Source organism: Cyprinodon tularosa, unplaced genomic scaffold, assembly GCF_016077235.1.
Source record: "Cyprinodon tularosa strain WSP-4 unplaced genomic scaffold, ASM1607723v1 ctg387, whole genome shotgun sequence".
Lineage (NCBI taxonomy): Eukaryota > Metazoa > Chordata > Actinopteri > Cyprinodontiformes > Cyprinodontidae > Cyprinodon > Cyprinodon tularosa.
The window spans coordinates 50,856-69,348 of record NW_024039104.1 but is presented as its reverse complement, the minus strand read 5'-3'; the positions used below and the strand labels follow the sequence as shown (position 1 = coordinate 69,348).

General features: G+C 35.3%; 1 protein-coding gene across 1 annotated transcript in view; it reads left to right on the top strand.

Annotated features, from left to right (window-relative positions):
- Positions 1-18,493, top strand: part of LOC119791323 (doublecortin domain-containing protein 2-like) — a 43,875-nt gene that overhangs the window by 1,816 nt on the left and 23,566 nt on the right. Inside the window, exons 2-7 of the mRNA XM_038297366.1 lie at positions 3,656-3,710; positions 9,703-9,773; positions 9,920-10,054; positions 10,316-10,465; positions 10,941-10,995; positions 11,253-11,436. Coding sequence (XP_038153294.1) covers positions 3,656-3,710; positions 9,703-9,773; positions 9,920-10,054; positions 10,316-10,465; positions 10,941-10,995; positions 11,253-11,436 — 650 coding nt within the window. The remainder of the gene's footprint in view (positions 1-3,655; positions 3,711-9,702; positions 9,774-9,919; positions 10,055-10,315; positions 10,466-10,940; positions 10,996-11,252; positions 11,437-18,493) is intronic.

Here is an 18,493-nt window from a genome sequence, read left to right as displayed (position 1 = left end):
CAGAAAAGAGAACATTTAACTTAGTACTCTGAGCTCTGAGAGTTAAGAAGATGGACCGCCATGCCAACCAATGAGCAGAAGCTGACTCTCTAGGACACACCCCCTCCTCATTTGCATAATGAGACAGAAATGCATAGAGAAATGTAAAAAGGGCAGACAGAAATGTTAAAATGGCAGAGAGAAATGTAAAAATGGCAGAGAGAAATGTAAAAAGGGCAGAGAGAAATAAACAGCGGCGAAGAAATAACTAAGGTAAAAAAATACAAAGGAAGAATAAAACAGACAAAAATATTATAACATGCACATAAATAAATACTTAAAAATATAAGTAATTAAAAAATAAAGTTGAAGATTATAAAGGACAGAAAAATAAATAAGGTAAATATTACAAAGGCAAATAAATAAAGAAGCTAATTAACAGTTATATACATTTATGTCTCACTTTTTTGTTGGCAATTAATTGTATGCTTATACATTTATTGAGCATTTATTTATTTCTGTATTTATTTTTAAATATGGCAGAGTTGGTCCTTCATATATCAAAGTATCACTTTTCATTGCAATTTTCACATGCATTTCTTATATCATCATGTTTTATTTTCTAAATAAACAAAAACGAATGTACATGTAGAAATCAAAAGAGACAACAACCCTGTTTGTTATTTGCTTTTTGGAATTAGGGTCTGAATATCAGGCTTCAAGCCATCATCAACACATTATATTTAATAAAATCCTATACACATATTTGAATTGCAACTGTGTTTGCACAAAGTTCTGCATTGCTGATAGATTTTTTTAATATTAGTATTTTTTATGGTGATTTCAAAATATTAATATATTTCACCACATAAATATTTCTTATTATGTAGTGTAATAGTGACAGCTGTTAGAACGGTTGCAATATTAAAGAGGGTATTAGGTCTGATTCCAAGGGCATTTTAGGATGGATTTTTTATGCATGCATGCATGTATATATTTATGTTATTTTGATATATTTATTTATTTATTTTTCATATTCAAAAATACTTTATTAATCCCAAAAGAGAAATAAAGTAAATAAATTCAGGCAGGAAAATTATATATCTTTATACATTTGGGCAGAGGCTAAAATGTTTTATAGCTTTGTAATCTATATTTTGATAAACTGAATGGTTGTAAAATCAGTTAAAACCCCTTAACCAGAGAAACCTGGTAGAAATATTATTTCAAATCATTGGAAGCATATAGCTACTGTATATTCTCATTTGACTGATTTCTTTACTACAGTAAAATGTGCCAGCTACAACATATGACCATATAGGCTTACATATTTACATATTTTCTCTGCAACAGACTGTTCATGCACACATTGCTACTTTTTTTTTTTTTATCAAAGGCAACTAATAGCGTGAAATTAAGAATGATTATTGTCATTATGAAGCCGATATGCTATAAAAAGTTGAATCTTCAGTGGTAGAGAACACAAACTGAACGTTTGCATACACATATAAGCTTGTATACGTCTTTAAATCGTAACATTGAGAAACAGGTCAATAAATATAAGGGGTCTAAACTGGATTACTTTCCTTGCTACATTTTATAATCTGAATGTAACTCTTCTTTAAATTATACAAAATGTCAAACTGAAGAGCTTGCTCTTTAAAGTAATCTCCACTTGGATTAAGAAAAAGAAATCACAGGATCATCTGTTTAAGTGAGCTAATAACATATGAAGAGTTCATTTGCAAAAACGGGTGAACGCCATTTTTGAAAAAAGAATGAGATGAGGTATGTAATTTACTTTTTGCATGGCGCTGCTAATTAAAAGTATCGTTTTTTTTAAAATATATATGAATGTTATCTGCTTTTACAAATGATATATCTTCATATCTTACGGCATATATTTCTTTTTATTATCTAGTATTATCTATCTATCTATCTATCTATCTATCTATCTATCTATCTATCTATCTATCTATCTATCTATCTATCTATCTATCTATCTATCTATCTATCTATCTATCTATCTATCTATCTATCTATCTATCTATCTATCTATCTATCTATCTATCTATCTATCTATATACACTATATTGCCAAAAGTATTTGCTCACCCATCCAAATTATTGGAATCAGGTGTTCCAATCACTTCCATGGCCACAGGTGTATAAATTCAAGCACCTAGGCATGCAGACTGTTTTTACAAACATTTGTGAAAGAATGGGTCGCTCTCAGGAGCTCAGTGAATTCCAGCGTGGAACTGTGATAGGATGCCACCTGTGCAACAAATCCAGTCGTGAAATTTCCTCGCTCCTAAATATTCCACAGTCAACTGTCAGCTGTATTATAAGAAAATGGAAGTGTTTGGGAACGACAGCAACTCAGCCACGAAGAGGTAGGCCACGTAAACTGACGGAGCGGGGTCAGCGGATGCTGACGCGCATAGTGCGAAGAGGTCGCCAACTTTCTGCAGAGTCAATCACTACAGACCTCCAAACTTCATGTGGCCTTCAGATTAGCTCAAGAACAGTGCGCAGAGAGCTTCATGGAATGGGTTTCCATGGTCGAGCAGCTGCATCCAAGCCATACATCACCAAGTGCAATGCAAAGCGTCGGATGCGGTGGTGTAAAGCACGCCGCCACTGGACTCTAGAGCAGTGGAGACGCGTTCTCTGGAGTGACGAATCGCGCTTCTCCATCTGGCAATCTGATGGACGGGTCTGGGTTTGGCGGTTGCCAGGAGAACGGTACTTGTCTGACTGCATTGTGCCAAGTGTAAAGTTTGGTGGAGGGGGGATTATGGTGTGAGGTTGTTTTTCAGGAGCTGGGCTTGGCCCCTTAGTTCCAGTGAAAGGAACTCTGAATGCTTCAGCATACCAAGACATTTTGGACAATTCCATGCTCCCAACTTTGTGGGAACAGTTTGGAGCTGGCCCCTTCCTCTTCCAACATGACTGTGCACCAGTGCACAAAGCAAGGTCCATAAAGACATGGATGACAGAGTCTGGTGTGGATGAACTTGACTGGCCTGCACAGAGTCCTGACCTCAACCCGATAGAACACCTTTGGGATGAATTAGAGCGGAGACTGAGAGCCAGGCCTTCTCGTCCAACATCAGTGTGCGACCTCACAAATGCGCTTCTGGAAGAATGGTCAAAAATTCCCATAAACACACTCCTAAACCTTGTGGACAGCCTTCCCAGAAGAGTTGAAGCTGTTCTAGCTGCAAAGGGTGGACCGACGTCATATTGAACCCTATGGATTAGGAACGGGATGTCACTTAAGCTCATATGTGAGTCAAGGCAGGTGAGCAAATACTTTTGGCAATATAGTGTATATATATATATATATATATATATATATATATATATATATATATATATATATATATATATATATATATATATATATATATATATATATTCATATAGTACCAACAAAAATAGTTGTAATGGATGCAAAAATAGTCAAGCAACTCTAAATTTTATTACCACCTATGTAGTGATGTTGTTTTTGTACCAAATACATACAAATATAACATGAAAAGTATTTGTATAAATGTTCTAGGTATATATAGGTATATATCTAAAAGTTACTTTTTTATTGGCACCTCTAACGCAATACTGCAGGGCAATGATTGACTCATCTGTTCTTGCCTTTTGTGCTGTCTTCCCAGTTATCTAGATATTGGCACCAGAAAGAAGAGGATGATGCAGACTCTGCCTGCACAGGTAAGACAGAAGTGTTTCTAGTGCTTTGTTATTAGTAAATAGAGAGAATTTAATCAGAGTATTGCAACTCTAGTGCAGTAAGAACCCCCTCATCCATCAATTGAAAATGTTTCCATGGGAATTTTGTATTTGAACACATTGCAGAGACAGCTTCTTCAAACAAATGTGCATCTGTGTTTTTGTTTACCCTAATGTAGGTGTGAGACACCAATCATTTTCTCATGTTTCAAGCAGGAAGTAAACAGATCTGGTCATTTGACTCTAAAAATGAGACGTTATCAACTGATCTTGTTTTGTATATTCAGTGCTAGAGGTGCATATCTAGATCATTCAAAAAGAAAAAGCGTAACCATTTCTGCAGCAATAAATTCCCTTTCTATTCTTTGTTTTAAATATATGATTCAATATAATATAGATAAACTTTTAGGCATTTGATGAAGTCTTTTAAGTCAAAGTGTGATGTTAAGAATTCCCCCCCTCCTGTTCATGAAAAAAATACTGTGTTGTTGTCTCAGTGGCCATGCATTATTGATTTATGTATCATAATCATCCCTTCTTTTAATGCATCTTTAATCACCAGCTATAAAGTCACAGCCAAAGCTGGAGCAGCTAAAAGTCAAGTTGTGCTCAGGTTCATGTGCTTTAAAGTTCAACTGCTGACCTTCTACCCAAACAACAGGGAACTTGAGAAAGTTTCTGTTTCGTTTGATTGGTATGGCCTAACAGTTCCATTAAAAACAATATGTTATTCCACCTTCATTATCATTTCAGTAACTGTATTTGGAAAACTGTGTTTTTCTGTGTGGCAAATTATTTACTAGTAGATATAGTATACTATTAGAAAATCAGCAGACTGAAAAGTCATAACAAATGCGTGGCTGATTGTGTGTAAGTATTAGAGATTTCCCTTGGTTGGTAAATTGGCTCATAATAAATGGGTCCATATTTCTTATACCTATTTTTTTGTTGACTTTAGTTCTCTCTCTGACGAATTTCAATAAAGTTTTTTCTAATATTCTACTCTAAAATAAACCTAAAAAGTATCCATGATTCATGCCAATATCCTGTTGGGTCAATAATGTTATTGATCAACACTCAAAACTGATATCTGTTGGAGAGGAAACTGTTATACTGGGACATCCTTAGCAAGTATATTTTTCATTGAAAGTAGCATGTCCAAAAAATTTGCAGGCTCCTGTTCAATCCGTGAAGTCATCCAGTCTATGACAGAAATTCGAGGCCCTGTATTAAAGATTAAAGTTGCATTGCATTCCTCTTTTAAAATCTTGAGTAGATCGGGTTGATTCAGACATTGTTTTAGAGGTGGCAAATTTCCATTAAATATTTATTGAAGAGGGAGAAACATAAAAAGGATTGCAGATAATAATATGCTTCTATTAAAAGTGATTTAATTTAGAGAGAATAAAAGCCAAAACCAAGAGGCCAAAAAACTACAATTACAATAAATAGAAAAGTTACCAATAATGGCAAACTCAACCAATGATCTGTTCCAAGGTGATCAAGGAAGGTCTAGAATTAACAGTCAAAAGGTAACAAACTGAAGGCGAGCTGCTGGCAAAATAAATATAAAAAGATCTTGTAATCTCCCGTAGATAAACCAATGTGGTTCTGAGGTAAAAGAGAAAACAATCTCCTTTCAGGCTGTAGTTCTGATAAACATGTAGCCAGTTCTATCTTTATAATATGGGGTTCTGTTAGTGCCAAAAATATGTTTATGTGTCTTCTGGTGTGTCCATGTGTCTTCTGGTGTGTCCATGTGTCTATGTAAGGTGTGCATGTATCGTGCCTATGTAATGGAAGTTGTATATGTAGTGGTTTAAAGTCTATATGTCAGATTCATATGTTGTGTCTATATGAGTGATAACGTGCATTGCATTATTCTTCACTTTATGTTGTTTGACCATGTTGTTGAACCTGTCAGCATGTGATCTCGTTTTGCTGTTGTTTCCTTTGCTGTTACAGCCTGTCGTTCTCCCCTGTCGTCTCCCTCTGCTGTTATACCTGTCGTTGTCCCGTCATCTCCCTCTGCTGGTACAACCTGGCGTTACAACCTGTTGTCTCCTCTGTTGTTAAAACCTGTCGTTCTCCTCTGTCTTCTCCTCTGCTGTTATACCTGTTGTCTCCTCTGTTGTTAAAACCTGTCGTCTCCTCTGCTGTTACAGCCTTTCCATGGTAATGCTCATTGAAGCTCAATTTTACAGCAGAGGCGTTTGTGTCATTGACTCTTATTTTGAAATCTCTGTTAAACCGGAAGTGTGTACGTTATTTTATCATGACCGCATTGGTCGGTAAGTGAAGAACTAAGGCGTTTACCAGAGCTAATATGTGTGAACAGTCAGATTTGAAGGGAGTTATTACTGTTGTGACATTAAAGATTAAAACAATATGAATAAAATAGCCAACCACTCACAAATGGAACCAGGTAACGGCACAAGACAGCAGCAGCAACCCACCATTGTAAAAGCAGTGCAACGCCCCGTTAACGGGGACAATCACAAGTATAACGGAGACAAGTTGTAACGACACAGCAGACGACAGAGGTGACTACAGGTTGTAACGATACAGAAGACGACAGAGGTGACGACAGGTTGTAACGACACAGAAGACGACAGAGGTGACGACAGGTTGTAACAACACAGAAGACGACAGGGGACAACGACAGGTTGTAACGCCAGGTTGTACCAGCAGAGGGAGATGACGGGACAACGACAGGTATAACAGCAGAGGGAGATGACAGGGGAGAACGACAGGCTGTAACAGCAAAGGAAACGACAGCAAAACGAGATCACATGCTGACGGGCTCAACAACATGGTCAAACAACATAAAGTGAAGGATAATGCAATACACGTTATCCCTCATGTAGACATAATGCATATGCTCACAGCATATAGACACAACATATGAATCTGACATATAGACTTTAAACCACTACATATACAACTTCCATTACATAAGCACGATACATGCACACCTTACATAGACACATGGACACACCAGAAGACACATGGACACACCAGAAGACACATGGTAACACCAGAAGACACATAAACATATTTTTGGCACTAACGGAACCCCATATTATAAAACTCTTCATGCTTACTACATTCCCTATGATTAAGGAACATGAGGGTAACAACTCAGAGCATTTACCTGAGCAGTTTGTAAATGGAGTGGGTACATGCCACAATCATCATGTAGGCCTTTTAAATACTGTCAGCATGGTTTATTTGCACATCCACAAAAATCATTTGATTCTACAGAGCAACATATACTGTATTATCACATCAGACGTAATCTCGAAAATCATGTGGTTTGTCTACTCTCCCTGTGCACTTTTCCTGCTATTTTTGTTCTTCTCTTTGCCTTTTAATGTGTCACTATTTTCCTGTGTCGTATGCTCTGTATCCTCCTTCCAGTTCAGAGTTGCTATGGCTTTGGGCCTAACTTAGAGAAGTACTCCCCTCATATTATTGGTTGAGTGTCTTCAACCCCTATTCCACTTCGGGTCCTTGCAATGTTCTAGGAGCAGTAAAGATCTCAGAACAAAAGAACGACCCTGACATTGTTACGGTATTTGTTTGTTAACTAGCCAACATAGAAATACTGTAAAACATTGTATTGACTAAAGAATTAAAGAATCATTGCCACACATAGGCCTCCAGACCCACACAGAGTCTGAGCCTATTTGTGACTCTCTGAGAAAATTTGTCATGCACCATTAAAAAATGTTTAATTTTGTGCCAGGCATGGTGGCTTTTGCTCATGACCTGAATATTATTCCCTTGAAATGGGTGTTAGATCACAACGCTCTATACAGCAGTACCCAAGCAACATTTTGCTTCCAGACTAACTAGTGAATTCATTGGAGGGTCACATCAACCGGTTGTTTTCCAATTATCCTTAGGTGGAATACCTGTTTACATGAAACAGTAAATACACACCTAAATTTTAGTTTATTAGTTTACATAAAAGCTAATTTTATCAGGTTTCACAGCAAATAACTAAGTTTGTAATGAAAAAATTTATATTTTACAATATTTAATTTTCCATATTTTCTGTTGGCTGATGCTGAGCTTGGTTACACATGTACAGAAATATGATTGCACTTTGATATCTCTGATTATCTGAGTTTTGAAATGATTATGTAAACTGCAAAATCTGATTCGAGGATATTGGAGAACAGACTTCGATTTGTCCAAATGCAATTAGCTTGTGCATTTAAAACATTGTTCTATGTAAGTTTGTAAATAGAAAGAAACAGCTAGCTGGAGTATGGTTTTCTAAAGACAAGCTGCCTCCTTGTGCCAGGCTTGGTTGAATCCCCTGCTTCTTTGTAGCAAAAATGAGAAAAAAATCTAGAGGTATAGTTTCATGAATATTCTCCAACACATCTTGAAGCATAACAGAACAGACTGGAACATACAGTCAAAGATTATATAAATATCATTAAGATCTGTTGTAGCGGTTAGCAGATTTCCCCAGTTATCATTTCTTATGTACATGTAAACACACACAAGCTGTATATATAATTTGAATTAGATACATTTCTCTTAATATTTTAATTTGCTGTAGCATCATTGATCCCAGAGCATTTGTCTCTAAAGATAAATGATTAAACTGATTTTTAGCTTTTCCACTGTTTTGAACATGACTTAAACACACTTATACATTGATAAAAATGTATACAGCTATGTATAGATCAAAATAATGAGGTGTATGCTAATTTAAATCAGAACTAATTCTGAGATCATAGCATTTAATCAGCGTACTTTGAAAAGAAGTTCAATAAATACCGAATGAATAAGCATGTAAATAAAAATAGTTCAACATTTCTAGGTATCATGAAAGCTAAGAAAACTAAAAAAACAGCTGATACAAAAAGCAGTTTATGATGGACAGTTTTCATTTCCATAATTGGTTAGAATGTGGCATAGTAAACTAGCCCCACCCACCAGCGGCCAAAATCATTTTGGCCTGTAAGTGCGAGTTAAATTACACATTTAATCTCACATTTAGTCTGGTTTATCAGGCTAGTTAAAATGTAGACTCCCATTAAACAGAGTTCTCAGATAGCAATCAAATCTGGTCAAAGCAACTCCAAACAAAACTAGTTAGTTTACGTTAGTATGTACTTTGTGTACTTTTAGGATTTTTTTGTGTGTAGTCTCTTTGTTCCTGGCTAGTCCCTGAATGAGTCATCCCTGTGTCTTTAGTACTTTTTTTTTTTTTTTTTTTTTTTTTTTACGGAAAATTGTTTGTTTTTTATTTTATTTGCATGTTTTCTGAAAAAAAAAATTCTGGTCTTTACTATGACTTTTCTTTTCTTCTAAAGCCTATCTGTTTTAATTTTCTGCTTCTGGGCCTTAACTCGGTTACCATGTTCCATTCCCAGAACAGCAGGATCCCCATCTAATACCCATCGTTGGTTACAGGTGTTAAGGGACAGGACTAGCTGTATTCACCCTTTGCATTGTCAGAGAACCACAAGGGGGCTACTCTTTTGGCGCTCTATTAATCACTGGAAGATGCTTTTTTGCTCTTTTTTTTTTATTTCTAAAGTTAACATTTTTTCTGGCCCTTTTAGAATTAGTTTACTATAATTTTACCTTTTGACAATTGTCTTAAAATAATTGCAATATACCACCTTGATCACAAACTATTCCTAGGCGTTGCTTCATGCTCCTACAGTTTGAAACAAACTGTACATGAGAGTAAAGCCACTAGACAATACTATGCTTATTTAGCTCTTTTATTATATGGAAATTAGCCTAAGCCTCTGGCTCTTTTTTAAATCTCAAATGAGTGTACTGTATAGCTCAAGTGGGAATTAGAATGCTTTAATGATGCAGCAATGTTGCATAATACCATAAAAAAACCTATATTTCAAGTATTAATGTTTAGCATGCCAGTTTTTCTATCTGTAGCTGCAGACTTTATATTATAACATGGTAATATTGTTTCTATTTTCAGGCCAGACCACACAATCGAATAATCGTGTCAGCACGATTTCTAAAACCAATCAAAGAGCCTTGTACAATATTGTAAGTAGAGTGCTACTGCACACAGTTCAAATCCACATATTGAATTTTTTTTTATCCACAACTGGGGATTACTGACAAATGTATTCTTGCCATAGATTGATAAGCAAAGATGTCTCTAATACATTGTTGTTATTTATTTTGGATAGTGTGGTAGCAAATGGTGACGTGTTGAATCCTGCAATGAGACTGCTGATCCACCAGAGAATAATGGGACAGTTCGACAGAATACTAGAAATGATCACAGAGAAGATGGGCTTGAGAGTCCTGGGAGGTGTGCGAAGGTAATGACAGGTTACACAAATAGACCTCCCCTCTCTACGCATTGTCTTGTATATCAAAGCGTTATACATGGATCTTTTATAGATATTTTTGTCTTTGAGATCTTTATACATACAGATGTACCTGATGAACTTAGAAACATCCTTTTACTCATTCAGTTTTCACAGCAAACCTTTAGTAGGAATGGAAACATTTAAAAACGATGCAGTAACTTTTACCATTTTTCAGACCTTAAGGGTTTTTTCCTCATTTTTTCACCCTAGTCTGTACACTTATGAAGGCCAGCAGGTGACTGATGGGAATAAGCTGGAGTGTGGGCAGCTTTATGTGGCTGTGGGCAGAGAGAGATTTAAGAAGCTTCCATACAGTGACCTTCTCTTCTCTAGGCCCAAAGGAACAAGAAGGATCAGAGGGTAAGCTCAGTGCTGCAAGAAGTCCATGGAAATAACTTGATGAGAAGTTCACACAGAGTAGTCTCACTTACACAACTCACATCAGTTTTTCTCCAAATCGCATTGGTTTAAACGTATTCTTTGAACACAGTTTTGTGTCTTTACATAAGGTTTTTAATTTCTTCATAAATGCACCTAGGCTGTAAATAGCAGCAATCGTTTTTATTACACATATTTTTAATGCTGTGTATACATGGAGAATTAATTGTCAAAATGGCATAATTTTTCTTTTTTGACATGCTATCTAAATTATAATTGTACATTTTGTGTGTATCCAGTTGCAGAACGGATCAATTTACCTCTGAACACTACTCTTTATTGCAGTTTCAAAAACCTTTTGGTTTTCATTTTCAACGTATTAAAACGTATGTAGATAAATTATAATGGATTATTCATGTGATTTATAGATAAATATATTTATATTTTTTTTTTACAGAATGAAGGCCCAATGTCTACCACCCATCTATCGATTTTCAAAACAGAATGGAAATGTAAGAACTCATAAATTCTTTTGCATCATTAAATTGCATGTTTTACAAGGTCATATTTGAGAGATTTTTTTTAATTAAAAAACAAAACAAAACACAAAACAATAAAAACCCCAAAACAGTTCATGCCCCTATAGTCTGTAGATGCATTGTAACAACATGCATTATATCTTCATTTGTATGCTCATTCTCTGTAGGACTCTATCTTGAGTCTTGAGTTTTTCCAGTTTTTTAATCAGTTGTATTTTCTTGTGCCTCAGAATAAGTCCACTGGTCGTTCTAGTGACAATGGGGATGCAGATTCCAAAGCCTCCACCTCAAACCCCTGCGGCAATAGCAGAGAACATCTGGCCTCTGCTGTAAGAGAGATCTCCCAGGCCAGGCTCCTCACCCTCAGGAAGAAGAAGAGTGGACAAAGCATCAGTGCCGGCTCGCCTGATAGTGGTAACAGACATCCACTACAAAAAATTATACACTGATCTAAATAGATACAGTATTTCATTGATTAATACTTGCTAATCTACGGGTGGTCTTCTGGCTACCATGATGGTTTTGAAGTGGAAAGAGCATCAACTTAGTCTGACACAGTTGTATTACTAATATATAAGAAAACAGTCAAACAATTGTACGGAAAATAGTGGTGGTGTGTTAACAGGAATATTTCTTTGGATTGATGCTCCAAATGCTTTAAAGTACTTAATGAAAATATTTTTGTATAAATAAAAGGCATTAATTATGTATTTTTGTTATGGATTTCATATAATAATAGTAAATGAATGCAATCAAGGCTGCAGAGGTAAGAAACAATGAAGACAGTATGATGTAATGTGGTGCCTTTTAATCTTATGTAACCTGCAGTATGCTTGGATGTCCACTAAGTGGCACTGATGTTCTGCAAAACAGAAAAGACATTGAAACAGTGAAAGTGAAGATGGCATGATGACTTTGACCATTACTAAAAGAAACGCATTACATCATCCCCTAGCCTCATGAGCAACAATCTGTAAAGTTCTCAACAACTGTAAGAGAAAAGAAACAAAACAAATATTTTTGTTTTAAACTTTGCTCTTGGTGAATTTTAAATATAAGAATCTTTAATAACATCTAGGCAGCTACTGTCACGTGCTAAAATATGATGCATCACAGGTTTTTTGCTTGTTTGTTTTTGTTTTGCCCAATGTAGGCAGCCTGTTGAAATACCCACTGGTTGAAACACATTACATCGTTTTGTTTTAACTGGGATATTTCTCTCCCTCGCTCTCTCTCTCTTTTGTTGTGTCAGTTGACAGCAGAACTGCAGAGGAGTGTGTTGAATGTGTGTTTGTGGTTCAAGGGAGTTGGCATTTCGAATCAAGAGAGGACACAGAAACAGTCTGCATTCACATAAATGCTTTCTATTCCCTCAAAAAAATATCACCTTGAAAAACCTCTGTCTTCCTTTGTGCACATTGGTATGTGGTTACAGTCACATTGGATGATACGGAACAAAACATTTATCCAAAAAAAAAAAAGGGACAGCTCAGGAAAAAGATCAGAGCAGATGTTTGACTCATTTGAAAGAATTTTGCTTTTTCTCTTACAAACACACACACTCATTCACCTCTATCTGACCTTTTATTTCTCTGACAAATTGGGTCATGTTAACAAAATGCAATGCTTTGCCTGTATTTGTTTAGTTTTGCTGCATTAGTAATTGTCTTTATGTTTATTTTTGTCTTCATAGAGATGGTAATTTTTTTTATTTAAAACTGTCCGCTTAGATTTTTTTTTTTTTTACTGTAAGAATAAATACATCTTTCAGTGTTTAGGCAGTTTTTATCAATTGTTCATGTCATTCTAATATTAGTTTAACAGTTTAACAGCTGCAGAGAGTAAGATTAATACCCTGACTGCGTTTGAGGTAAAAACATTTGACCATGTAAAAAAACGTGGCACATCATTTGAAAAGAAGTGATCACATAAAATCATTATAGATGCATCACTGTTCTGATGTGACATTATGTCCATGTGTTTAGGTGGATGTTTGTACCCTTCTCGTTACTCAGTGTCTATTAGCGGCTGGAAAGTGAACTGTAGCTCCAGCAGTCTTGCTGTGTTATAAAGGCTGTGAATGTTTCTACTCCCTTAGAATAATCACACTAGATAGTGACAGCAAGGACAAGGGGGTGATGAGATGGTGCAAAAACACAAGTGGTGAAGGTTGTGGAATGACTAAGGAAGATGTCTGGCTTAAGAGCCTTAACAAGCACAATGTGTGTATCAGCACAGGTGTAAAAACCTTTCAGCATGAGGCTATTTATTGCTCCAACCTGGACTGTATTTGTCTTTTTGTTCTTACAAAACACATTCATGCTCAACATGGACAGAAGCAATTAGTGGTTGTTTCTGACCTCAAAATAGAAATAGGATTGTTTATCAGTGTTCTCTTCCATAAGAGCCCCTGTGACCAATTCAGTTAATGGCTCCCTTGAGATGGGAGAAGTAAGAGGATGAAGAGTGAGAAGGGAGAGATGAAAAGAAAAAGAAAAAGGATGTATCTGAAAAGGTGAAGAGGGGAAGATAAAAGGGAGGGTTGAAGCAGAGGGACTAATAGGATGAGATTATAGAAGCAGAAAGGCATTATGAGGCAGAAAGGAAAAAGAGGAACATGGATGGAATCAAATAGCAAATATGATGAATAGCCTTAGCTCATAGAGTGAACATTGAGTTGGGAAAAAAAGGCATAAAGAGATATTGAAGGTTGAGGTGATGGGTGGGGCTTTGGTAATTGCCTTTCATTTGGATAATCTCTCCATTTAGAGTCATCAAAGAGATTTTACTTGTGTGCCCCTTGCTGTGGCCAAATTGCTGTTCTGAGAATCAACAAGTGTGTTAGGCTTCAAACAGGTCAAACAGGTCTGCAAGGAGGGATTGAAAGTACAAAAGAAAAAGAAAAAATAGAAATGCCCTGTTATGTTGCTTCTTTTTTTTTTTTTTTTTTAGCTATGCTTCATGCATGCAATCGCTAATCAAAACCAAAGTTGGACAATTGCATGTTCCACTCTGTGTTTTCTGTTTTATACTTCAAGCCCAGAAGTAGCATTTTCTAAAGAATTTGTAATAAGTTCAGAGCTAAATATTTTAATGATAATTTTTTGCTTTTTAATAAAGTTAATCAACTATCAATCACAGTATCTGTTGAACACTTTAGTCATATAGAGATGAACCATTCCAATATTAATTTCAATGTCGGTCCTTATATTAAAGAACGTTCTAGAACATGTACACCTGTTGCTGAAAATTGGTCTGATCCATAATGGCAGATATATTCTATCTATTTCTATAATAATTTAATATAGTATTATATAAAAATTATTTGAGGAGTAATGTTTCCCCTTATGGGATTTTTCTTTGACTTGATTAGTACAGTCAATTTGACCCCCCCACATTTACATATTTGTTATCAGGATGTAATTTGTCCTGCTTACACCAATAATTGTTTTTATATCTTCCTTTCTGACCTATACTAACCTCAAGTTGTCTTTTAGAATATAGATGTGATTATTTATTCATATCTCTTGCATATCTTGTAACATATCTTGTTGATAAATGTGGAAACATTTATCACAGTCTCTTTAAAAGAACAACAGTAATGATGATACTGTTAAAGCAAACAGAGCTCTGCTATAAAAAACTATTTGCTTAACTAAGTATTTTTTTTGTTGAATATAAGAGATTTTGCAGATATATTTTTATACATACATTGTTTAGATTTACTCATATCTTTATACCCTTTTTATAGAATAGAATAAAATAGAATAGAAATTCCCTTTATTGTCCCACAATGAGCAAATTCTTGCGTTTACAGCAACAAAAAGATTATAGAAAAAAATGGTCACACAAACGTGGACCTTTGAAAAATGTATAACAATAACATAATAGGGAAGAGTTAGATAAACAATAAAATACTGAACAGTAAAATGTTTTAACAATATAAAAAACTGTACACCTGGAGAATAAATAACCTATATACAGCTATGGACATTTTTTTAAGTAATAGATAATTGAAAATAGCAGCAACTTCAGAGAGGTCCAAAATGACAGCATCATACATTAGCTTTTATTTCTTCATGCTCCTGGTGGTTGTCATCTTTGTTCACTTAACAGTAAAAAAAAAGGAAAAAAATTAAACAGAAACAGTTTTGAAAAGTTCGGTATTTATTCTTTTCCTGCTTTGTGTGTCATCTATCACGGTTTCTAAGCGAGAGTGCGTACGGCGGTGAAAGCAGCGGAAGGTTAGACCTGTTAAAATTCACAGCCAAAACTCTTCCGGTCTCCCTGTTTTCACGGACTTCGTAAGACCCAGTCCAGGTAGACCGTATTCTTGGAAGAAGCAGCCCATAAATTCGTAAGCACATAGTCTTTTTTTCTTCAAGTGTTAGCCAAACAGGGTGGATCTTGTTCTGACTGATAAATCGTTGGGCACATAAATAACCACAGACAACCACAGTTAAAAGATGTGTACCTTTATTAGCTAATTACAATATTAGTATATTTAATTACCATGCAAACTATATACAAACTCAAGTCCTTTAAAATAGCAGCAGATAAATGTGAAGAACAAATTATGCAGAGATCTTAATCGCAATCAAATGGTGTAGCTTCATTCGCTTTACATTGAATAATGAACAAAGACTGAGAAATTTATCGAAATATAGCTGGATAGCATTGGAGCAAAAATGGGTTAGCTCAGATGACACCAGCAGACCCTGCTGGAGGCGGGGCCTGCTAGAACAATGGGTCGTAAACTCAGCCTAGTCTATCTTACAATGCTAGTCATTTAAACTTATCACTTTATCTCTCAGGAGAAAATGGGGAAAGAGAAAACCAATGCATGGCATTCTCATCCATTCACATGTTCATTCAGACATAGACTTCATAAGGTTAGCATTCAGTTCACAACCCCTCAATATAAAACCATCAACTTTCAAGATTAAGGTGTTTCTTTCAGATAAAACAGATGCAAACATATTTTGCCTCTCGCCCAAGCAGAGTGATCACTAACAGTAAAAGTATTAGTGTTTATTATTATTTATGTCTAGTGTTTAATACAAAGTATTAATGTTTATAGCTCAAGTAGAAGTATAAATCCTGCAGTTAAAAAACACTTTCGTAGAAGTTAGAGCATCAACCTAAGTTTTTTACTCATGTAAAAGTGTAAAAGTACCAGTTTCAAAACTTACGTTATAAAAATAAAAAGTCGATCAATCAATAATATAGGTAAAAGGACAAAAGCTTTAAACCTTATACTTCACAACCCCATTAAAGGAATATTTTTCTACAATTCTGAATGATAACTACCTTTCCTAGTTTTTTAACTGTCTCAAATTTAACTTTGCATTAGCTTGAAAAACTATGCATTTTGGTATGTGGCAAACAAGAACATGCTGCAGTACAGAGTCCAACCACAAAGAAATTAATTGTCTGGATGAAACAAATTATGTGATCCATGTTGAATAGCAATTGTTAATCCCCTAAAGGCGATACTTTTTGAGAAGCTGAAATGTCAAATTTCTGTCAGTATTAGAATTTAATCTTAGATTCTGGACTATTCATGGTTAAATCTTGGACTGTAGAGGGCTAGATATGAGGTGTAATGTTGACTCATGCGTACAGGTAAGATTTAACAAGGAAATCTGCTATTTTATTTATGTTTCACATGGTTTGATTAATCTTAAATACTTTTTTGTACCCCAATTTTCAACATCTATGTCTACAGTATATACATTTTTAGTATAGATCCCATTCAATCTCTGATAAATGAGACCCCAGATCTTCCTGATCAGATTTCAGACATGGATGAAACTGTATCCCTATGTATAGCTGCTAAGAACTTCATGGTAGTATTAAGGTGTCTGGGCGTCAGAGGAGAAGGAAGCTGGACTAAAAGAAAATGCTAGCTGGAAAGAAGATTTTGTATATGTAGATGTGACTAAATTAGCTGATTGTTGGAGGAAAATAAAATACTAGAGGACAAGGTTTCCCCCCCAAAAAAGGGAACTATCTGGCACAAAGCATTAATCACATGTCGCAAATGAATACCCAACTTGCAATATTAGTGATCATAGTAATATCAATGATATACAATCAGAATAGCCTAAATATGTAGGCTATATATATATATATATATATATCTGCTATGACCACACATGACGCAATGTTAAGTCTTTATAAGGTCGTTAAAAGATAAGTATGTGTTTGTGTATGTGTGCGTGCTTGTGATGTTATTTGTGATGTTGTTTGTAGACTCTCTCCACAAAATGAATCACAGAAAAATTCTGGAAAGGTTACCCTGTGGTTACCTATTAGGCTCAGATTAAACTTCTAGGTGCCTTTTGGGTGCCAAATTCTGTGAATTTCCTGCTGCAGCAAGGGGGTAGGAAGTCTGCTTCTCATGTGCCTGACTTGTCAAGAGAAGTATTTAAAAGCTCACTTTGCCCGACCTGTACAAAGAAACACACAGGCTTTGTAGTTTAACAGAGTTATCTAGTGATGATGTGTAATTTTTAAAAGAAATAATAATAAAAAAAAAGGCCACCCAAATACCTTACAAGCATTAACAAGGTAATTCCCAAAGAGAGTGAGATGAGTTATTTGTTCAAATTTGATTTACTGTGTTAACAAATAAGTACCTGTTCCAAGTTGTTCTGTATTTATTATATATATATATAAATATATATATATATAATATATATATAATATATATATATAATATATATAATAATATATATATATATATATAAAAAATGGTACAGTTAACGCAAATTGTATCCATAGTTCTCACATTGAAGAACATGGTACAGTTGACACAAATTGTATCCATAGTTCTCACATTGAAGAACATGGTACAGTTGACACAAATTGTATCCATAGTTCCCACGTTGAAGAACATGGTACAGTTGACACAAATTGTATCCATAGTTCTCACCTTGATGCTACAAAACACCTCCCGTCACCGCGAACTGCAACTTTTTGAAAACAACCGCTTCCACTCCCGATTTATTAATAGCTGGAGGGAGTTCAGTGATAGCTTGTGTTTGCTGGTTTGGGATGGAAATGTTATGTGAATTAGACTCATAACTTAAGCCTAGGTGTACATTTATACCAATTAGCATGATCTACTTTTGTAGTTATGAAAAATAAGGTTGAGGAGCATTTGATTCCTTGCAGTCTGAAGTAAAAGGGGAGTTTAATAATTTATTGTGTTTTCAAAAAGCTCTGATGTCCTCCAAGTGTGGCTGTAATTCATAACACCTCTCATGTTGGACAGCTTTGATGACTGTTCAGTTGTAGCAGTGCTTCCCTATGACATTAACTTCACAAATATAAGACATCAGGCTCCTGATAACCTAAATAACCCACTGTAAGTGCTTCTACTGAAACCTCAAGGTCATGCATTTTACACAAAACCTCATATTGTCAATAGTCTATAGCTTCATTTTCAGGTGCTAGGCTCCATCAT